This window comes from Ostrinia furnacalis, unplaced genomic scaffold (assembly GCF_004193835.3).
Source record: "Ostrinia furnacalis isolate ACB-3 unplaced genomic scaffold, ASM419383v2 OfSCF0786, whole genome shotgun sequence".
In the NCBI taxonomy this organism is placed as follows: Eukaryota; Metazoa; Arthropoda; class Insecta; order Lepidoptera; family Crambidae; genus Ostrinia; species Ostrinia furnacalis.
In genome coordinates this window covers 144,885-168,857 of record NW_021131025.1, presented here as the reverse complement: position 1 = coordinate 168,857, position 23,973 = coordinate 144,885, and the positions used below count along the sequence as shown (strand labels likewise).

The following is a 23,973-nucleotide window of genomic DNA, read 5'->3' as shown; positions in this document are numbered from 1 at the left end:
AAATTGCAATTTTTATTTACAGACAAGTTTATGAAATTATAAACGCTATTTATAAGAATAACAACCAAACGCTCTTTGACGCTAACGTCAAAAACTGATTTGTCAATGAGATTGTGGACGATGTGTTGTAATTTAATTTTTTGTTCGTGCTAAAATGAGCTAAAATAAAATGAACAACGACGAAATTAAGTCAGTAGTGCAGGAGAAATTCCTATCTAGTGAACGCGTCACAGCCTTTCTCTGTGACGCCAAAGTGCTTCATCCAGAATGGGTAAAGACGGACCGACTTCTCGCCATCGTCGAATACGGAGATGAAAAAGCAGTGTTCTGTTTACACACTTCTTGTTACCCTCCGAAGTCCTTCACGGATTTATCAATAGAGATAGTATTACCAATCGACAATAGCTTTAAATGTGAAATCGACAACAAGCCATCGGACCCAGAAGCTATACTGTACCTGAATCTGCAATCGAGCAGCAATAAGTTTAGATTTGAAATTCAAATGACCACTCGAGTGGATAGCTTCGTGGACGACCTGTTCCGGGGCATCGAAGCTGTCAGTAAAGTGCCAACACAGCCGGAGTTCCTCTGGCTCAAGAAGTACAATGGGAAGAGTGAAGATGACATAATAAAACAAACGATGGTGTTGCCGCGCACGGGCGTCGCCCACACGCAGGGTTCCGCGCCAGTCGCGATAAGAGAGAGCCTCATTAAGCGGAAAATGAGTGATAAAGAATTAGATTACACATTCACTAAGAAGTTTTCAATATTTTGTGGCACCTGGAATGTGAATGATAAACCACCTGTTATCTCGTTGAAGGGATGGTTGAGTGTGGACAAGGAGCCTCCTGACATATATGCTGTTGGGTTCCAAGAGCTGGATCTGTCTAAGGAGACATTCTTATTTGACCAAACATTGAGAGAAGATGAATGGTATAATGCAGTGATCAGTAATGTAGATCCGAGAGCAAAATATGTAAAAGTGGAAAGGGTAAGACTAGTTGGCATGATGTTGATTGTGTTGATTAAGCAGAAACATCTATCACATGTACGTAATGTTATCTGTGACACTGTTGGTACTGGTATCATGGGTAAAATGGGGAACAAAGGAGGAGTAGCCATAAGATTTGACCTGCATAGCACTTCTATGTGTTTTGTTAACTCTCACCTTGCTGCCCATGTGGAGGAGTATGAACGCAGAAACCAGGACTTCAGAGATATCTGTAATCGTACCAGATTCATTCAGCCAAACCAGCAACCTAAGACTATCAAGGACCATGATCAGATTTATTGGCTGGGAGACCTTAATTATAGGATCACAGAGTTGGATCCAACCAGTGTTAAGAAAATGATAAATGAAAACAACTTTGCACCAATATTGGAGTGGGACCAATTGAGACAGCAGCATAGAAATAATCATGTTTTTGCTGGATACACAGAGGGGCATATCACATTTAAACCAACATACAAATATGATCCGGGCACAGACAACTGGGATTCCAGTGAAAAGAACAGAGCTCCAGCTTGGTGTGACAGAATATTTTGGAGAGGAGAGAATGTGACACAGTTGGCATACAGAAGTCACCCAGCACTGAATATCAGTGACCATAAACCTGTTTCAGCTATTTTCACATCAGCCATAAAGATAATAGATGAGGAAAAGTACAGGAAAGTGTATGAGGATGTTATTAAACAACTTGATAAGCTAGAAAATGAACTCATACCACAAGTCAAGGTTGACGTCACAGAAATCGACTTTGGGACAGTTAGATATTTAGAACTGCAAGTACGGTCCATCACAATAAAAAATACAGGAAAGTTGCCAGTTGAGTTTGAATTCATTAAGAAACTGGACGAAACTAGTTTTTGTAAAGATTGGCTAATAGTGGAGCCTTACAAGAAATGTATTTGTGCAGATGAGTCATGCGAAATACAACTCAAAGTACTTATAAACAAAACTTCTGCATGCAAAATGAATGCAGGAACTGACAAATTATATGACATTTTAGTTTTGCACCTGTATGGTGGAAAGGATATTTTTATAACAGTGAATGGTACATACCAAAGAAGTTGTTTTGGGTGCTCTATAGAGGTGCTAGTTAACTTGGGAATGCCCATCAGGGAGGTGCCTGTCGGCAAGCTGATTGAGCTGGAGAACAAGAGAGACCAGTGTGTTTCAAATCTATCAACCTATTCCATACCAAAAGAGATTTGGTTCTTGGTAGACCACATTTATTTGCATGGCTTGAAGGAGCCAAACTTGTTTGAGCAGCCTGGACTGCACTCAGAAGTGCTACAGATTAGAGACTGGTTGGACAGTGGCTCTGTGGACCCCATTCCTGGAAGTATTCACTCAGTAGCAGAGGCTCTTCTTCTGCTGCTGGAAAGTACTGCTGACCCCATCATACCTTACAACCTGCAGTCAGTGTGCCTCAGGGCATCAGCCAACTATTTACAGTGTAAACAAATTGTTATGGAGCTGCCAGAGTTCAGGAAGAATGTTTTCTTATACCTTTGTGAATTTTTGCAAGAAGCTCTGCAGCATTGTGCTGAAAATGGGCTTGACGCCAAAACGCTATCGACACTCTTTGGATCGATTTTCCTCAGAGACAACCCAAGCCAAACTCAGGAGCCCCAGTCTCGTATAAACAAGCAAGTGATAGACAAGAAAAAAGCCCAATTTGTTTACCACTTTCTGGTCAATGACCACAGTGACTTAATATTTTCTAGATAAAATATTTCTTCATTTTTAATTTGTTAATAATACTCACATTTTCCATTATTTAGTATTATAATTTATGTTAGTTTAACATTAACCATATAATTTATTTAAGTTATTTCCAAAAAAATGTTGTCATGGGTAGAAACTTAACTTTATGGTATTCATTTAATCAATAACCTACATCGAAATAATAAGTAATAGTAAATCTCACAAGTGATATTAATATAAAATAGAGATAACAAACAATATGTTAGTATTTGTTAATAATATAAACTTTAAAGTCCAAATAATGTTAAACAATTCTTGCTAAAAGGCTTTGTTTGTCCTTCCTGTATAATGTATTTGAAAAAAAAAGTATTGTATATTTCTACACATATTAATGTTTAATCAAGTATACTAGCCAAATTTTGTATGTAGAATCATAATTACTAAAACCTGTGTGCTAATAGAAACTTTTGAATTTGAATTATTTAAAAATCAGATGTAATATCAATTTTTCTATAGAACGTTTTTGCACTAGAAGATATTTCTAATGAATTTGATATGATTTTTAAATTAGTGGTAATATATAAAATAATCAGATTTAAGTAGCACAGTTAAATAAGAAAATATAATAATATTTACTTGTTGCAATAATTCTACTTTTTAGCATTGTTGTTCAAGGTCAAATGAAATTGAAATATGCCACTAATGATTGTGCTGTATGAATTTGATGATGTTCTAACAGAGTCGCGTGTACGCAATAGAGTGAGTTAGAGAACCAGTAGGCTCGTTTGTTGCACTGACTTAGATGGTGGCGACCAATGTGTAGTGCACTAAAATATAATGTACTACATTATTGACTAGCTAAGGCCCGAGTCGACCAAACTTTTATCCGAGAATAACTCCTGGTATAACTGGCACGTACGTAATTATGGGAAATATGTCAAAATGTCGAATAACTGACGATTTATTCTGAGATTAATATTTAGGTACTCTTGTTTGGTCGAATCCACCCTAAGTCTAGTAGGCCTGGTTCAGATCCAGCGATAAACACCTGCGGTTTCTGGGCGGTTCTCTTACATTAATTTATATTACACTGTTACCGCCTCGGTGCACTGCCAGTGAGAACCACCCAAAAACCGCGCGGCTATCGCGCGCGTGTCTATCTCTAAACCAGGCATTATAATAATTGTAGCCTATTGGGTCAAATAAGCCTACTGTTTTTCCCTCCTCGTTGTGATGTTAATTACAAGTTGAATCATTTTGAGACTAATTATACCTACTCTGCTGTAACCCAAATACCTACTTGTGCATTTACGTAACTCCATGAAGAATATTATGCAATTTGAATTTCTTCATCCATTATTCATATGAATGTTTGTGGCTTGTTGTTCATGAATGAGATGATTTTAATATTTAATAGTAGTGATTTATTGCAGTGTGTTCACTCGAGTTAAATATTTATTACTTAGTTAAACACAACCTACGCATTTGTACCTTACCCTTCATTCCTCTATTATTCAGATGTAGGCTAAGAACACACGCGCCGTGAGTTCTTAGCCGTATGGAGAATCGAAATTGAAATGATTTATTTAAAATTATTCTAGCTGTTGCCCGCAACTATTATGTTCATTCGATTACTTACGTAGGACTGCCTTGGCTCTCTTTAAACGAACGTAATTCATCGGGAACATTACGCGTTAATGAACAGGATGGACTATTACTAGTTAATTTAGTTATCTAATGTACCTAGTTATTGATAAGTTGTTTAACTTACGTAAACTAAGCATTAAATAAATTAGTCGCTATGAGAGATACGAAGATTTAAAACTTAGAGGTAGGGCAATCCATACAGCGACATCGTTTTGCTGATTCCGAATTATGCGCGCGCAAATCTTTCTGTGGCGAAATAATTTAGCATTTTTCTATTGTTTGGGGGAAACAGCTAGTAATATAAAAATAAAAAGGTAATAGGCAGGAATTGATCATTACTTATATGTATGTATTAAATTATCTGTGCTTATGTGGTGTTACAAGGCGTAGTGATTCTCCATGACTCGGTGGCGTCAAGGGAAATTTAACGAAATTGTTTCCTTCCTTGACTAATTGAAATTGTTATTTTCATGAACTACTTTCGTAAGGCTCACGGTATTGTGACACAGAAATTATTGAACTATGTAAATGAGGTTGCCTAAGAGAAAGGAAGCCAAACTTTCTCCTAAGTTACTCTGAAAGTATTTACTGAAATGGTATAGCATAACAGATTGATTTTGGCATTTAAAGTAATTAACTACTGTCCAAAAGCAATTTACTGGTGTCTGTAGATATTTGAGGGTAACTGAGTGCCGGTTGTTGTTGTATGTAAGCCCCCGCCTAATAAAATGTCGGTTATTATTAACGTGGCCTTCGATAAAAATGATTTTACGGCCTTTTCGCTCAGCACTCTTCATTGTATCTAATTCAAATTCAAAACGTTTATTGCATGTCACATTACAATTTATAGCCTGACCAGGAACATAAAAACCCTGGCATAGAGGCGCTTCAATTGCATTTGATAGTGCAACACTGAGTACAGTCGTACATGTGTTAAATTAATAGGCTAAATTTATGTATCAGGATTCAGGATTACGGGCTTATTTGATATTTTCATAAATGAACGAAAAATATTATTAAAGGTAACCTGGTTTAAATAAATTAAATGAAACCATCAATCGAGCTAGTAGGATTTATTTTATTATTCATCAATAATCAAATTCAGAACTTGAATATTCAACTGCAATGTCTGCTCATGAACGCTTCAAACTCGGTACTTCTTTCCCAATTCCATAAAATTCAAAACTTAGAAAGTAACAAAAAACTTTAATATGGGTAGTTGAAACAGACTACAGCTAATTTTCATAGTGGACTGTACTATACGATAAACATGTCAGTCAGTTTGACAACCTTTGTCTGAAACATTATTCAATGAAAATATTGTCCGAACCCTTAGTATTTCTCTTCGACAAATACATTAACACACCGTGAACCACTTTTCTTTCACGACTATAAAAATATTTTAGCAATTTAATTCACAAAATCAATTGCACACATTTAAAATAAAGTTTGTTTACACTTTGACAACAATAGACTGACATGCAAGGTGACATGTCAATGAAGTTTTCAGTTACTGTTGCCATTAAAAGAAATTAGTACCATTAGTTTTCCGCAACATGGCGAGGGTTTTTATGTTCCGGGTCAGGCTATATATGTTGTTGCAAAATAGAGGTAGGTATACATGTGACGCCCTGCAAGGGCACAGCAAAACATCAAAACACAATTGCCATATGAAAAACACACTTTTCCAATATTTTTATTTGCCATGAGATTCTGGTACACCTATACTTTTATATTTTAACGCATTTTTAAGTCTTAGCACCGACAGCGCCCCCTATATTCTCTCTCGACTTGCATCACATTTAATAAACAACATTTGCATTATGTACCTAAAAGTTCTGATACTTACAACTTTGTAATAATTCACATGCGACTGTTAAATTAGACCTTTTTTGTTTATTGTAATTTTACATACCTACTTTTAACTGTATTATAACTCGCTGTATTCTTGGTTATTATTTAAAGTGATAATGTTATTATTTATTGATGTATTACGTTACGGAATGTAAAAAATATATTCTTTAGTACCTACTATGTATTTCAATCTCTTAAAAAGTGTTATTGTGTGGTTTGTACCTGTAAATATTCAATGAATCATCATCAGATTCATCAACTTGAATAAAAAGCATGGGAGGTTAATACCTCATTTGAAATTGTTGCTGGCCACTTGCGCATTTTTTTAAAATTTCAAAAATTCAATCATCGTAACAAATGACATACGTCGTTGTCAATTGTCGCAAAAGCGTATCGATTTTTAGAACAAGGGCGGTTCATTTTAAAAAACGACGCCCTAGATTCATCATCTTTCTCTTGAATTCAATGTTGGTTTGCGTAATTTCTACCCTTTGGTTTAGTTATGTCATTTATCAAATTGCATTGACGACTGCTATTATTGGCAGCCCATGTCAAAAGCGAGTGCGCGGGAATTAAACTTCAGCTACTCTGAGTAAATTCGCCACGCTGCGTAGATCCGTGATCAAAGTTATGAAGATCAAACTGCGTAAGTATATCTATCTTCTCCTTACTAACACCATCCATTTCCGTAAAGAACGCCCCTAATTTCAGTTACCATTAGGTACCTACCTAGATGCACGTTGGAAAAGTAGAAGTCCACAACTTACCACAGCTGCGTATTTGCGCAGCAATAGGGCTATTGTTTAGGATCTTATAGCTACTTATTCTCTTATCAAATAGCTTTTCACTTGGATACCTCCGCAATTCGTAGCCTACCTCATTGAAGTAAGCCTACCTACATTTTAACTATAAAAATCTATGTTATTTTATCTTCGACTAACTTATCCGGTCGTTAGCATAGAACTCGCCATATCAACCAAGTGCTAAGACCCCCGTCTCAGATAGAGTCTACCTAATCCTTACTTTGCAAAATCTATAAATTGATACGCTTTATTTAAATGTACCTTATCGTTTCTACTGTCATAACAGCGCGCGATCGATTCCCGTCGACATCATCGACGGACGAGAACGAAAGCGGCAACGACTGGGAGTCCGACCCCATGCGCCATCCGCAGCAGCATCCCCTCCCGCACCCCCATACCCTCCCCGGTCACCCAGGTCATCCAGGCCATCCGGGCCACCCGGGTCATCCAGGCCATCCGGGCCACCCGGGTCATCCAGGCCATCCGGGCCACCCGGGTCATCCAGGCCATCCGGGCCACCCGGGTCACCCAGGCCATCCCGGCCACCCGGGTCATCCAGCCATGATGCATCCGCGCCACCCGCCGCCCCCGCAGGCTATTCTAGCGGGCTCGGTGCGCAAACGCCGCGGGAACCTGCCCAAACACTCTGTGAAGATCCTCAAGCGCTGGCTCTACGATCATCGGTACAACGCGTACCCTAGCGATGCTGAGAAACTCGCTCTCAGCCAAGAAGCCAATCTGACTGTTTTGCAGGTAAGTTGAAAAACACTCATCCATCGTATCCTCCCAGCTTTCAGCTTAGTAGATTATACAGCGCAATTAAAAGAACTAAAGTACTTATCGATAATATTGTGTTAACGAACTTTCTTTCAGTCACTTTTTGGTCATTGAGCTAGTGAGAGGCTTATTCCACTATTCCCCGTTAACGCCAATTGACCTTCTTAGTTCATTATTCCCCATTACGTTCAAAATAAAATCCTAATATAACGGGGATTAATGAACTTTATAGTTCATTATTCCCCATTTAAAAGCTCTAATTGGCGTTGACGGGGATTGTCAACGGGGAATAGTCGAAAGAGCCGAGTGAGAGAGAGATCATTCATTCCAAATTATTAGTTTTTCACGAAAGGCTCTGTCTAATTGATATTTTCCCATCTAAAAAGCTTCCTATCTCATTTCAGGTGTGCAACTGGTTCATAAACGCGCGCCGCCGCATTCTGCCCGAGATGATCCGGCGGGAGGGGCACGACCCCCTGCACTACACGATCTCGCGGCGCGGCCGCAAGCAGCCGGGGGCCATCGGCGTGGGGCCCATGGTGGGGCTGCCGGGGGCCTCGACCTCGGGTATGGCCCTGGGGCCGGGGGCCAGCGTGACTGTCACGTCCTGGGATGGAGTTGTAGTCGAGGTTGGTTGCATTTATTTTTAAAATTTATTTATTTATTATTTATTTATTTATTACTTATTACATTATTTAGCCATTACATCTTTGATTTAAATAGTGTCTTAAATCCTCTTAAGTTTTGTCTAGACACTATTGCAAATAAGTTGCAATTATGAAACAAATAAGGGTATGTAGTGATGAGAAAAATTTAAGTTTGTCAAAACCATGCGAGTAGCAAAACCTTATTGACAGTGGCGTCATCTAGTGAGTGTAAATACGATATTCCTCCAACTGCTTCTGTGCTCACCAGTTGGCGCCACTGTCTTATCCAATAGTACAAGTAAGTCACAGGGCCGTATTCTAGGGGCCTACTGAGGATCACAAATACGGTGAGGGCTCTCATTGATGCCATTGATGGGTAGTGTCTTCTACACTATTTTAGTTTTGAAATCCTATATTGTCTATGGAAGGACAAAAACATCACCCAAGCTTTAGTTTGTTCGTTCGAAACGCGTTGGTTTCCGCTCGAAATCAGCTTCTCGACATGACGTTTGTGTCATGTCGCAATTTTAGCTGAGCGGGCGCCTGTTCATCATAGTTTATTTTTAAGAAATGATGTATGTTGTACTACATAATTATATCTTTTGTTTGTTGTTTTTTTTTATGCTGAATAAAGTTTTTCTTGGCTTAGTTTATAATTGTGTGTTTGTAGTCGCCATAATAATACAAGTGGACATCCACTTGTCTAAAGCCTGGTCCGTGAGCACATAGAATTTTGTCCAATAACCCCAAGCTACCCATCCTTATCGCTCGCGCGTTATTATATTGCTGTCGCGACTGGGCGACGCGCGCCCGCAGTGAGTGTGCGAGCGCGACAGCAACATAGCCGTTAGTTGGGGCTGATTTGATGGTACAGATGACAGCACATCAGAATATACATTTTCGTTGCAAAGTCGCCCTTATGGCAACTACGTAAGATACCACAGTGTTTACGTTGACTGTTCCTAAGTTTCGATCATTCCTTCCAGAACGAGCCGGGAGTCCGCAACGAGTACGGCGACGGTTTGCTCGTGTACCGCAGCGGCGACGAGCTGGCCGAACCTGAGGAGGGCTACTCCAGCGCCATCAGCGAAGAGGAGGTCAAGTACGACCCCTCCGTGTGGCAGTCCGTCATCCGCTACGCGCCTGATGACAGGGACTTCCATCCCGCTTCTAGAGGGTCTGTGCTTTGTAGCTTGTAAACTGTAGTTGCTAATCTTGTATAGCCTGACCAGGAACATAAAAACCCTGGCATAGAGGCGCATCAATTGCATTTGATAGTGCAACACTGAGTACAGTCGTACCTGTGTTAAATTAATAGGCTAACTTTATGTATCAGGATTCAGGATTACGGGCTAATTTAATATTTTCATAAATTAACGAAAACATATTATTATAGGTAACCTGGTTTAAATAAATTAAATGAAACCATCAATCGAGCTAGTAGGATTTATTTTATTATTCATCAATAATCAAATTCAGAACTTGAATATTCAACTGCAATGTCTGCTCATGAACGCTTCAAACTCGGTACTTCTTTCCCAATTCCATAAAATTCAACACTTAGAAAGTGACAAAAAACTTTAAAATAGGTAGTTGAAACAAACCACATGCCGGAAATTGGCGTCTTTTTTTTTTCGCGCGGCCATCGACCAAACCTTGTTTTTTGATTACAAAATAGTGTAATAAACCAAACTTAGTATGACATGTATACCTCTAAACTCAGTCTGAACTGAGTTACGAGCATCAGAAGTTTGATGATTTTCATACTAGATTTGCTGTTTGGGCGCAAGTTTTGTAAGAAATTGCAACAAAATAATGTCATTTTATGTGTAAACAAACAATACCATCCATTAAAGGCTCCAGACATCAGTATCCAGCAGAATCAGCGCAATAAAAAATAGCGCAATATTTTGTTGCAATTTCTTACAAAACTTGCGCGCAAAAAGCAAATCTAGTATGAAAATAATTAAACTTCTAATGCTCGTAACTCAGTTTAGACTGAGTTTAGAGGTATACATGCCATAGTAAGTTTGGTTTAAAACACTATTTTGAAATCAAAAAACAAAGTTTGGTCGAGGGCCGCGCGAAAAAAAAAAGACGCCACCTTCCATACAAAATCTGGCATTGCCATTTTAGGGCCTCCGCTAAAACTTAACCAATTTTCGATATTGAAGTGTAAGCGACCGTGTGAGTTTTAGCGGAAACCCTAATGCTTCCACCACACCCAACGTGGGCAGATCACCATCGCCGGCGATTTTATTTTATTCATTTGTTATTATGTATTCATTGGCCTATGATCGCGCCGGCGATGGCGATCTGCACACATTGGTGTGGTTAAAGCTTTAGAGCCCAGGCATTTTGTGCCAGCCCAGTAACACAAATGCAGCAATAACTAGAAAAACAAATTTGATACGATCGCTGATCTCTTGTATTTGATCTATGCTCCCCAAAGTAATACAACTTTAGTTGCAATTTTATAAGCCCTTCATTGTCTAACTTCAACACCTTACGCCATAGCTTTTTAGTTTCGATCGCCATCAGTGACTGTTGGAAATTCGCAATTATTATTTATGAAATTATTCATTCAGAGGACATGGGTTATAGTATGGTCTGCGATCACGTAGAATTTGTCCAATGACCCCAAGCTATCCGTCCTTATCGCTCGTGCGTAATTATGTCGCTGTCGCGCTCGCACACTCACTGCGAGCGCCCGTCGCACAATCGCGACAGCAATATCATTACGCGCGAGCGACAAGGATGGGTAGCTTGGGGTCATAGGACAAAATTCTACGTGCTCACAGACCGGGCTTTAGATGTTGACGTTACACACTAGGGCCCCGTTTATCCATAGTTGCCATTCAAACATAAACCGTCATCAGGGTTCGAAATTATCAAGATAATTACGCTTCATGATAATTATCGGATAATTATCAACAGTTATACTGTTGTATATTGTTTTATAAGAAATGTTACTTTATGTTTTTGGTTGCTGATTGTTGTCAAGTTATCCATCACTAGTCGCATAATGCGTGGAAAATAGATAAATATTTTGACGCTAAGTAACTATTAGTGATCATTTTGGAGCTAAATAGATAGGTTTTATAACTATCTATGTCCTATGTTGATTAACGTCCACCACTAGACGAAAATGCGGAAAATACATGTTCGAATACTTCGAATACAGTTCATTTTCACGAGCGCATTTTTTTTATTAACAACCGATAATTATCCATCTGTTATTATCACCCTCGTTTCGAACCCTGACCGTCNGTGACAAAAAACTTTAAAATAGGTAGTTGAAACAAACCTCCTCCTTGAAGAGCTTCCTCGTTGTGGATATAAAAAAAAAAAAAAAAAACCACAGCTAATTTTCATAGTGGACTGTACCATACGATAAACATGTCAGTCAATTTGACAACCTTTGTTGAAAACATTATTCAATGAAAATATTGTCCGAACCCTTGGTATTTCTCTTCGACAAATACTTTAACACATTGTGAACCACTTTTCTTTCACAAATATAAAAAGATTTTAGCAATTTAATTCACAAAATCAATTGCGCACATTTAAAATAAAGTTTGTTTACACTTTGACAGCAATAGACTGACATGCAAGGTGACATGTCAATGAAGTTTTTAGTTATTGTTGCCATTAAAAGAAATTAGTAGGTACCATTAGATTTCCGCAACATGGCGAGGGTTTTTATGTTCCTGGTCAGGCTATAGTGATTGTGTCGAAAGACCGCCAGCATATTCAACTTTTAGGGCCTCCGCTAAAACAAAACCAATTTTCGATATTGAACCGCGTGTGGGGTGACCGCACGAGTTTTAGCGGAAACCCTAATGCTTCAACCACACCAACGTGTGCAGATCGCCATCGCCGGCGATTTTATTTTATTCATTAATTTGTTGTGTATTCATTGGCCTATGATCGCGCCGGCGATGGCGATCTGCACGGATTGGTGTGGTTGAAGCTTTAGAGCCCAGGCATTATGTGCCAGCCCAGTGACACAAACGCAGCATTATCTAGTAAAACAAATTTGATACGATCGCTGATCTCTTGTATTTGATCTATGCTTCCCAAAGTAATACAGCTTTAGTTGCAATTTTATAAGCCCTTCATTGTCTAACTTCAACACCTTACACCATAGCTTTTTAGTTTCAATCGCCATCAGTGACTTGGAACTTCGCAATTATTATTTTTGAAATTATTCATTCAGAAGACAGGGTTAGATGTTGACGTTACACACTAGGGCCCCGTTTATCCAAAGTTGCCATTCAAACATAAACCGTCATCAGGGTTCGAAATTATCAAGATAATTACGCTTCATGATAATTATCGGATAATTATCAACAGTTATAATACTGTTGTATATTGTTTTATAAGAAATGTTACTTTATGTTTTTGGTTGCTGATTGTTGTCAAGTCATCCATCACTAGTCGCATAATGCGTGGAAAATAGATAAATATTTTGACGCTAATTAACTAGTGATCATTTTGGAGCTAAATATATAGGTTTTATAACTATCTATGTCCTATGTTGATTAACGTCCACAATTAGACGAAAATGCGGAAAATACATGTTCGAAAACTTCGAATACAGGTTATTTTCACGAGCGCATTTTTTTGTTATTATCAACCGATAATTATTATCCATCTGTTATTATCACCCTCGTTTCGAACCCTGACCGTCGTTNAACTGCAATGTCTGCTCATGAACGCTTCAAACTCGGTACTTCTTTCCCAATTCCATAAAATTCAACACTTAGAAAGTGACAAAAAACTTTAAAATAGGTAGTTGAAACAAACCTCCTCCTTGAAGAGCTTCCTCGTTGTGGATATAAAAAAAAAAAAAAAAAACCACAGCTAATTTTCATAGTGGACTGTACCATACGATAAACATGTCAGTCAATTTGACAACCTTTGTTGAAAACATTATTCAATGAAAATATTGTCCGAACCCTTGGTATTTCTCTTCGACAAATACTTTAACACATTGTGAACCACTTTTCTTTCACAAATATAAAAAGATTTTAGCAATTTAATTCACAAAATCAANAGCTCTCATTGATCGCTACTACAAAGTTATGTCGTTACTTTTGATGGCAGCTGTCATTCTAATCAAGCTATATTGGATAGACTATAGTGAGTGTAAATACGATATTCCTCCAACTGCTTCTGCGCTCACCAGTTGGCGCCACTGTCTTATCTACTAATAAGTCACAGAGCCGTATTCAAGGGACCAACTGATCATAAATACAGTAAGTAGCCTTGATTGATGGGTTGTGTCTTTAAAAACTGTTTTAGCTTTGTTCTAAAAGCTACAAACAACGTCTTCCTAAGCATTACTTTATACAGGGTGTCCCAAAAAGTAGTGTCAAATCGAAGCCCAGAGTTAAAGCATCACTATAGGGCTGCCGGAATCACCGCGATTTTTGTCAGTTTTCGAGTTTTGATTTTTTTTTAATATAGGATTTTTTGGTTTACACGTGTTATGGATGTAAATACTTCTGAATCAGCTGGCCTTGTATTCATCTAATAATAATAAAAAAATCAGGCATGTACTTCATCTATTCGCGCCACAGTGACCAAAAAGTGCCTAAGCTCAGAAATTTAAAAAAATCATAACTCGAAAACTATCAAAAATCGCGGTACATACATGGGGGTGATTCGGATAGCCCTAGTGATGCTCTACCTCTGGGCTTCGGCTTGACACTACTTTTTGGGACACCCTGTAATATTTAATTTTCTGTGTTTATACTCGCTATCATAATACATAAACCCCGGGTCCGTGAACGGGCTCTTTTTTCGAAAAGACAAAAAGTACCACTAGTCCAAGGGAGGTGATTAGTTTAGTTTCTGTAATTCCTTCCAGAACGAGCCGGGAGTCCGCAACGAGTACGGCGACGGTTTGCTCGTGTACCGCAGCGGCGACGAGCTGGCCGAGCCCGAGGAGGGATACTCCAGCGCCATCAGCGAAGAGGAGGTCAAGTACGACCCCTCCGTGTGGCAGTCCGTCATCCGCTACGCGCCTGACGACAGGGACTTCCATCCCGCTTCTAGAGGGTCTGTGCTTTGTAGCTTGTAGTAGTAGCAAGTCTTGTAGTGTTCATATTAATAGTCGGGAGATCGGCATGTTCAAAANAACACATTGTGAACCACTTTTCTTTCACAAATATAAAAAGATTTTAGCAATTTAATTCACAAAATCAATTGCGCACATTTAAAATAAAGTTTGTTTACACTTTGACAGCAATAGACTGACATGCAAGGTGACATGTCAATGAAGTTTTTAGTTATTGTTGCCATTAAAAGAAATTAGTAGGTACCATTAGATTTCCGCAACATGGCGAGGGTTTTTATGTTCCTGGTCAGGCTATAGTGATTGTGTCGAAAGACCGCCAGCATATTCAACTTTTAGGGCCTCCGCTAAAACAAAACCAATTTTCGATATTGAACCGCGTGTGGGGTGACCGCACGAGTTTTAGCGGAAACCCTAATGCTTCAACCACACCAACGTGTGCAGATCGCCATCGCCGGCGATTTTATTTTATTCATTAATTTGTTGTGTATTCATTGGCCTATGATCGCGCCGGCGATGGCGATCTGCACGGATTGGTGTGGTTGAAGCTTTAGAGCCCAGGCATTATGTGCCAGCCCAGTGACACAAACGCAGCATTATCTAGTAAAACAAATTTGATACGATCGCTGATCTCTTGTATTTGATCTATGCTTCCCAAAGTAATACAGCTTTAGTTGCAATTTTATAAGCCCTTCATTGTCTAACTTCAACACCTTACACCATAGCTTTTTAGTTTCAATCGCCATCAGTGACTTGGAACTTCGCAATTATTATTTTTGAAATTATTCATTCAGAAGACAGGGTTAGATGTTGACGTTACACACTAGGGCCCCGTTTATCCAAAGTTGCCATTCAAACATAAACCGTCATCAGGGTTCGAAATTATCAAGATAATTACGCTTCATGATAATTATCGGATAATTATCAACAGTTATAATACTGTTGTATATTGTTTTATAAGAAATGTTACTTTATGTTTTTGGTTGCTGATTGTTGTCAAGTCATCCATCACTAGTCGCATAATGCGTGGAAAATAGATAAATATTTTGACGCTAATTAACTAGTGATCATTTTGGAGCTAAATATATAGGTTTTATAACTATCTATGTCCTATGTTGATTAACGTCCACAATTAGACGAAAATGCGGAAAATACATGTTCGAAAACTTCGAATACAGGTTATTTTCACGAGCGCATTTTTTTGTTATTATCAACCGATAATTATTATCCATCTGTTATTATCACCCTCGTTTCGAACCCTGACCGTCGTTGTTGCTTTTGAAGCCGCTCGCGGCAACAACGGGGCCCCGGGGACGTGAAACTAATCCGAGGCACACATTCCCTTAGAACAGCGGCGGTGGTTACAGTTTCGACGACGGAGGCGCCGACTGAGTGGGCCCCGCCGCCGCGTCCGCGCCGCATGCAGGTGAGCCCCCCGCCCGCGCCCGCGCCCCCCGTGGCCCTCGAGCTCGAGGTGGCTGCCACCGACGTCTGGTGCCACACCTACACGCACCGCTCCGAGTGACCGCGCGGCACCAACTGGCCCTACCATGACGCCGTACCAACTGGCCCTACCATGACGCCGTACCAACTGGCCCTACCATGACGCCGTACCAACTGGCCGTACCATGACGCCGTACCAACTGGCCCTACCATGACGCCGTACCAACTGGCCCTACCATCACGCCGTACCAACTGGCCCTACCATCACGCCGTCACTTGACTTCCATGATGCTACCAAGACAACAAAAGGACCAGAAAACTCGACTGTCCACACAAGCTGGATGGAATAGTGGCGTTCGAATATTGAAAACAAAGAAGACAGGGGCGGACTAAGGACTGCAGTGTGGGGCCTCGAGCTCGAGGTGGCTGCAACTGATGTCTGGTGCCACACCTACACGCACCACTCCGAGTGACGGCTATGGTACCAACTGGCCCTACCATCACGCCGTCACTAGACATACATGATGCTACCAAGACAAAAGGAACGCCCAGAAAACTCGACTGTCCACACAAGCTGGATGGAATAGTGGCGTTCGGATATTGAAAAAAAAAGAAGACAGGGTTGGACTAAGGACTGCAGTGTGGGGCGATTTTAAGTCTGGTGTCACTGAATTTTAGAAATTTATCATAAGCTCGTGAACGAACGGTTGCCTTGATATTGATAAAGTCCTAGTAAAAGTAAGCGAATAACTAGAATTTAGTTTTAAATGCGTTTCATGCCTGTGTCATGCGTTTGTTTAGTTTAGTCAAAATCGACCAAAGTTTATAATGGGTTCCTTGTTTATAGGCGACGTCGGTGTTAAAACACTTTCAGTTTTCTTAACAATCGTTTTCATTTATTCGTTAGCTCTGTAAGAGAGAATGAATTGTTATAATAGGTATTTAGTTCCTTATTGTTATGTACAAATAAATAGTTAATAAAAACTGGTTATTTCAATTGTAGTTTTATAGTTAGTAGACTTGAATTGTAGGTGTTTTAATACCGGCATCACCTGATAGGTTCCTTAGGTTAACTGTAGGTCTAAACACAAAAAATCTGTTGCTATGTTCACTTCAGTGAACCAATTTGTAACTAAAGTTTAGTATTTATTATTAAATAAATTGTAATGCATATAATTTATCGCGCAGGTGATGCCGGGGCACTCTGATAGGGAGCAGGAGCAATTCAAATGCTTGTACCTGCTCGTGGAGACGGCCGTTGCTGTGCGCCAGAGGGAGAAGGAGCAAGAGGAAGCAATCCTCCCAATATAGGAGGTTTTCTTACACTTATGCCCGTCTTCACCATCAATCCCCAATTTTTAAGTGACCCCTATGAAAACAAAATGCCTGTTATGTGTTACCATAGGGGTCACTTAAAGAATAGGGATTGATGGTGAAAACAGGCATAAGTTTGTAGTATGGTTCCGCTTCTTACGCATCGTGTCAGATTATAAAGAAAATGTGGACCATGATAAATGATGCAAGTGCCTGAATCCGTGCCTGCTCATCATATTTTTTTCAGTTTTAATTAACAATTACCTACCTCTAATGTTTTGTGTATGCCTATGCACTAGGCATCTAGGAAAGTAAGGCAAGCTAGAAGTAAGCTGAATATTTTTTCTATTGTACAGTCGAATATAAGAATTATCGCGTTTTTGTTAATAAATAAATCGAATGAATTTAAAGTGTTTATTTTAATAATTCTTTCACTTGACGTTTTTCCTCTATCAATATCGGTTCAGCCATAGAGCACGTAATAATGGTTTTAGCAGCGTCGTATTAAGGCCGTAAGGCGGGTATAGGGAGATATTATATTAGGTACGGTTATGTCCATAAGGTCCATTGAGGAGCCCAACTTGTTCTATTTTAAATTTTTAGTACTGTTGTGCCCAAGTGGCTAGTGCACAGGCAGGACCTTAGTCTACAGTGGCGCCATCATAGGAAGAGCGAATGCCATTGCATTGGTCTACTACCACCTGTTGCGCTGTTGTGTCGGCAAGTATTGAATGACTGCAACCGCGCCATCTGTCTGTTTCCCTAATCTTTTTTTTTCTACGATTGGCGTGGTGGAGGAGACTTTATTTTGAGATGACCCTGAAGTCAAATTATGTATCGTTATTTGGAGTTTTGATGCAAAAAAGTAATTTTAAACAACGGATAAACCATATCGATAAAAGTCCTTTGATTGCGTTTGTACGTGTATCCGAACAAAAAATAGATCTTCGGTCGATGGCGTTCGAAGCGCAGGAGCGCGAGATTTGATTTCGACCAATCACGTGGACGCGTCTTTACCGCTGTCAAATCGTGAGAAACTTCATTCAAATAACAAGAGGAAGAAAAAAACATTTCAAAAGCTCGCCGATTTACTTCACATCCTGTCTTCTTTGGTTTTATAAACGTTTGAAAATAACTGGTCATCAACGGTGGTCTGGGACTAATAGTTAAAAAGTCGCTGCCGTTTTTAAAGTCACTTGAAATTCAACAGAGTCGCGCCTGATAAAGGACGTCTGCCGGAGATAAAGTTTGGTTTTGTTCAAAGTTCTTTGTTGTGGTGGAATACCGACTACCGATCAACCATGGAAGTTGAAACTAAATGTAAGTCGATTTTATTTTCCTTTTTCACTTGCCTTTTCGAATTCCTATTGGAATATAAATTGCATTAATTTAACCGTGTTTATTCTGATAGATTTAGTTATTTTAGCTTCATCCAACTCACAATTTTTTTTTGTTGTTCTTAATTTGAAAGTACTTGTTAAGAGGATTATAGATTTTTTACACCTCAATTTTATTTTTATTTTTGGTGCAAAGTTGGAGGAGCATTTATTTATCTAGTATGTATTTCAAATAAGTATTATTTAGCAGCTAAGAGAAATTGGATGCTGGATACACAGTACCCACTGTACCCGCGCATTTAAATATTTTTATTAATTTTATAGATTAAAGTCAATAGGGTAGGTATTGTAAAAATTATTTATTTTTATCTTTTTGATTAAGAATACCTAATACTAGATAAATATAAATAAGCATTGAAAAGCATCAACCCTTTTTTTAATTTACAACGGGTACATAAGTACCTACACCTACAAAAAATAAAATAAAATTGTACAACCAACAGTAATTTCCAATAAACCACTGTCTTCTCTTACCACAACATTCTTATAATACTGATTTCCTATTAGTTTTTCAAAGAGATGTATTTCAAGCAATTCTATTTTTATTTGTGTTTATTTTAAAAGTATTGAAGTTAAGGAATTTTAATTATTCTTGCTTGCTATTTTTCTATTTCCTGCAAGATTAAGACATACCATTATCACCCAAATATTAATAAAAATACATTAAAATATTTGCTACTTACACCATTTTTTTATGTGAATATTTTTTGTTACTGTGACATTTTAGTTTTAATAAGAATATCTTTGGACTGACTGAACAGAGAAAATTAAGTTAAAAACGATTTTATTAGGTTCATAATTTATTTAATCAATTTACATACAACTTATTTAAAATTTATTTTAAATATAAAACAAATAGATTTTATTCTTCCACAGGGATGCTTTTTAGGGTTCCGTAGCCAAATGGCCAAAAACGGAACCCTTATTAAATTATGAAGTAGGTAATATAGGTCCCTACAAATTGTAGGAAAGACAGCTAGAATAAATTGCTGTCTTTCCCGAACACTATAATCCGGGCCTTTTTATGGAGAGTGATTAGGCACTTACAGGGCAGAATGTGTACCTACCATACTAGACTGTATCTCACTTAACACCAGGTGCGATTGCGGTCAAATACCTGCCTTATTATGCATAGAATGATTAATTATTTTTAACTATACAGTTTGTTTTTTCATTAACAAAATAAATATAGTTTGGAATTGCAATGAAAACCTTTTTAGATCCTTACCTGAAATTACTAAACCACCTGATTTCTTTACTTTTACTAAGTTTGCATTTACTCTCATACCCTACATTTCATGTAAATAAAAACCGCATTGTCTAAAACCGTAATATTAAGAGATCATAAATAAAATGTCAACTGAAACCAGTTCCTACAGTCTTGCATTACACACCCACGCGCGTCGTTTTTTGTCCGCGTAAGACCGTTAAACGAGTACCAATTTACCAGTTGTGTCCAATAAGAAAAATGAGTTTTTGCGAAGTAGATAGTGTCATCTTCGAAGTTCGAACGACCGTTGGGAAGCAAGGACGCCTGCAGCCGTTGAGCTGACTCATCACGTCACCGGCGTAAGCTCGCGCACATCTTCCGCGCCTGCCGTTGTTCTATATTTGAACTAGTGGTACCTATCACCTTTTATGGTTGCTTTAAGGATCTTTGTATGGATAGGCAAGATATTCGCATCCTGTTCCTTCTACAAAGTTGTTTGCTTTGTAGGAATGTCAGTCAGAGTAGCTGCCGGTAACTTTGTTTGCGCGAAGTTATTTATAAATTCTAGTGTAAGTTACTAAACTAGGTTAGTTATTCTGAGTGAAGTTAATTAGTTTGGCATAGAAGGGTATCTAGTCTACCTAATCCATCATCAATCGATCTAAACAATACAATTTTTACGTTCGAAAACTTACCTTACTTTTACCCTCTTCGACTGAACCCGACTGCTCAAAATGATACTTACCTCCTTTAAAATCCATAAAAACGTCTATAGATTCTATAAGAAATTAGATTAGCTTTTGTAGAAAACCAACTTCAGTTAGGTATTGTTTATAACTAATTGACCGTAAAATGGCTCNAATGGCACAAAAGCTCAAGTTTTGATGATCTCATTTCTGTCTCCGTTCGTTAAATAAATGCAAATAAACGACCGGTTCATTGAGGACGAACCAATGGCTCGAACTAATAAAGCCTCTTCAAATTTAACGCCCAATTTAAAGTGTTATTAAATTGACACTAAGAGGTCTCACCTCGGGGAGCTTCTGATTAAAAGTGAGAGTGGGCAGAGCACCCCTCTCGCCTAAAACCAATACAATTCAGCGGGGCGATGTAATTTTTCCAACCAGCCCGCCTAATGGCCCGTTACGGCGCAACTTTATACATTTATTTGTTAAAGTACGACGCTCTCGATCGACTCCACCATTATTCGAGGGTGTTCCACCGTTCAACGCATTATCAACACAATGAAAGGAATCCTCGCTTACTATGCTCGCGGGTAAATATTGACCTTTGTCCATATTGCGGCGTAAACAAAGGCGGTTTACCAGAAAATTAGGACGATACCTACAGCGTACACTCACTGAGCGCATTTTCTTGATTAAAAGACGTTTCTGTACGTGTCAAACTTCGCTGCGTTCCCATGCTTGATTAAAAGGGGGAACCAGGTCATCAGGTTAGAGGGTTTAATAAAATCTCGTCTTATTTGTCGGTAGGCAGATGCAATGCAATTTGTCTTCGCAATCTCGAACATTTTGTACAGATTGTAGAAGCTTTCACTTGCATTGAATCATTCTATGTCTAATTGAATAGGTTCAGTTCGGATGTGAAATTGCGGACAATCAAACCATACGCAGCTGTCCTCCTACATGGCTTTCTATCAGCAAAACTTACAATACAAGTACAGCACGGTACGTAACGCAATGAAAGCTCGTCTGGCCGGCTGTCGCCGCAAAAGGCAAGACGACGTGGGCGCAGGCGCCTACGCACAGGACTTACTCATTATCCTGAATGTAAAGTATGCAGCTCGATGATTTATCACATATTACCGTAATAGAAAGCCTGTCCCGAAATAAACATCGATGTAGGTCCAAAATCTTACAACCTAGAGTTTCTAAAAATTTTGATTCAGCAGATCTCTAATAAATCATTAACTGCTCAAACAATTCATGCTCTTATCATCTCATGCATGTAGCCAAATTTTTCAAATTTTGTTTTATTTATTAGATTGTCTGCTTCTGCTGTTTATCTTCAGAAATCACTGATAAATAATATTCTACGTTATTTCAAGTTGTATGAAATCGAGCTTTCTCATGAAGTTTCCAACACAAACAACATCCATAATCATCCATTTAATAGGATAGGACGTCAAATTGAGCAATAAAATACATTATTATTGCCCCGTGCCTTAATTGCCCAGCGAACAACAGTCATCGCGTGTGCGCGTCATTTATTAGTAAACGCGTAATCTGCCGAGACAATGCACCCACACAGTAGAGAAATCAAACAGTACGGAAGCTTCATACAAACGCTCGAAATCAGACTCACGCACACAGACGCACGCTTTACACGAGCTCTAAGCGAACCTCGCAGTCCATCCGTCGCGGGTGTCGCGCGCGCTGTGTTTTTAATAATAATTTTATTGCATGCGCTGTCCGCTGTATTTTTAAAAACATGCCACGAGTGTATTGCCACAAGTATTGCGTAGTATACGACTGCTTGAACTCGGCATCTTCAAAACCAGAACTTTCATTTTTTAAAACTTCGTAATAATTCTGAATTGTAAAAATGATTAAATATTACTTTTTAATTAAAGTGCTTTCATCTTTTATTAGGAATAGTTATTTTTAAATTACGTAATTACGCTTTTTAACAATGTAATGTGTTCTAAAGTAATTTGCTCCGCGCGCTTTTTTACTAAGTGATGATGATGAACTGTATTAAAAATGAGGCAATAGGTATGTGAAAGTAAGTATCCGGTATTTTATTTATAAGAATAGATCTTCTACCGGCCTCTAATAGTAAACGTTTTAATAAACAAGTAAGTAAGAACCTTATTAATTTTATAAGGATTAAGAGTGCCAACCCTAACACTCAGTTGAAGTGTAGGTATTTAACTCGCCGAAAGGGCTAAGTTTCCGTACTGGTTTAGCTCATATATATACTGTGGCACCCAGGTCATCAAACTTAAATGTATTAAGGCCACAGTAAAGTTGCATGTACAGTAGGCCTAGTATGACCAACAGTAATGTAAACTCATACTTCTTTAACGTTGCATACATTGTGCAACACTCTAGGATTATTTATCTGGTGCATTGCATTATATTTTCCAATTCCCGGTAGTTTTGCTGATCAAAATTATGAAGAATCAAGGATCCCAAGTAGGAGATACCCACCCAGTCTGGATGAATTACATGGGCATTGGGCAAGGCAACCACATTTTTATTGTTTGTGGAGTGGTTTGCAGTTGCATTCGCTGCATTATATTGATTCATTCGTTAAAATGTGAGGCATCTGCGTCCACTCCTATTTACGTGTTTGGAACGGTGCATGTTCTATCTGGTTGTTGTTTCGCTTAGGTGCAAATTGCATGCAACTGACGACACAGTCATGTTTTCTGTGTAAATCTCTGTGCGCAATATCACACATGGATGGAAGTATTTCTGGACTCAAAAAGTAAAGAAAGGCTGCCTACGTTCTTACCTTTTTTTGAACTACGCAGTTATTTAATACAGTATTAACCGGGTGATAGATATTTCAGTTTTCATAATTACTTTCGCTAGAGCCAGTGGAGCTTGATTTCATTCTAATTAATTCGTTTAGGATTAGTTTTTTAAAGGTTTAATTAATGTTTATTGCATTCGCTGATTTAATTATTGCATTCCTGCACACTCCAGTTTTTTCCTCAAACGGATCAAAATTGCATTCTACTTCTAGGTCAATAACTTGTTCGTTAGATATGTTATTGCCATTTTGAGCTAGTTTCCACAGATATACAGATTTTTTTTTTATTTTTTTTTTTTATTTATTTATTTATTTATTTATTATTCATTATTGAGCAATTACATATTTGATCCAAATAGCGTCCTAAATCCTTTTTAGGTTTGTCTAGACACTATTGTTCTCTATATATACAATCGTATAGATGAATTTATACAATCGGAACTACTTTCATTTTCTTAGCCTAACCACAGTCTAACTCAGAAAACTCATTCTTGTCTTATTCATTCTGTCACTGTTTGACAAAAAACCTGAACAACTGGCACTAATTTGTGTTTTGCATCGGTTGCTTCATTCGTATCTACACGAAAC

At 38.5% G+C, this 23,973-nt stretch overlaps 3 protein-coding genes across 4 annotated transcripts in view; all 3 read left to right on the top strand.

Moving 5' to 3' along the window:
* The first annotated feature begins 94 nt into the window (after positions 1-94).
* Ocrl (Oculocerebrorenal syndrome of Lowe) lies at positions 95-4,869 on the top strand. Its single transcript, XM_028300787.1, has one exon. It carries the CDS (start codon positions 170-172, stop codon positions 2,732-2,734), a length of 2,565 nt encoding a protein of 854 aa, XP_028156588.1. The 5' UTR covers positions 95-169; the 3' UTR covers positions 2,735-4,869.
* Positions 4,870-6,032: 1,163 nt separating this feature from the next.
* Positions 6,033-17,681, top strand: LOC114350148 (uncharacterized). Its single transcript, XM_028300813.1, has 6 exons — positions 6,033-6,857; positions 7,301-7,767; positions 8,196-8,420; positions 9,425-9,615; positions 15,868-15,946; positions 17,152-17,681. The coding sequence occupies exons 1-6, from the start codon at positions 6,842-6,844 to the stop codon at positions 17,272-17,274; spliced, it is 1,101 nt and encodes a 366-aa protein (XP_028156614.1). The 5' UTR covers positions 6,033-6,841; the 3' UTR covers positions 17,275-17,681.
* A 615-nt stretch (positions 17,682-18,296) lies between these two features.
* stai (stathmin) overlaps positions 18,297-23,973 on the top strand; it is a 37,569-nt gene continuing 31,892 nt past the window's right edge. Inside the window, exon 1 of one of the 2 annotated variants that reach the window (XM_028300817.1) lies at positions 18,297-18,597. In XM_028300817.1, coding sequence (XP_028156618.1) covers positions 18,579-18,597 — 19 coding nt within the window. In that variant the 5' untranslated portion in view covers positions 18,297-18,578. The remainder of the gene's footprint in view (positions 18,598-23,973) is intronic. The other variant, XM_028300815.1, reaches the window with a different exon arrangement.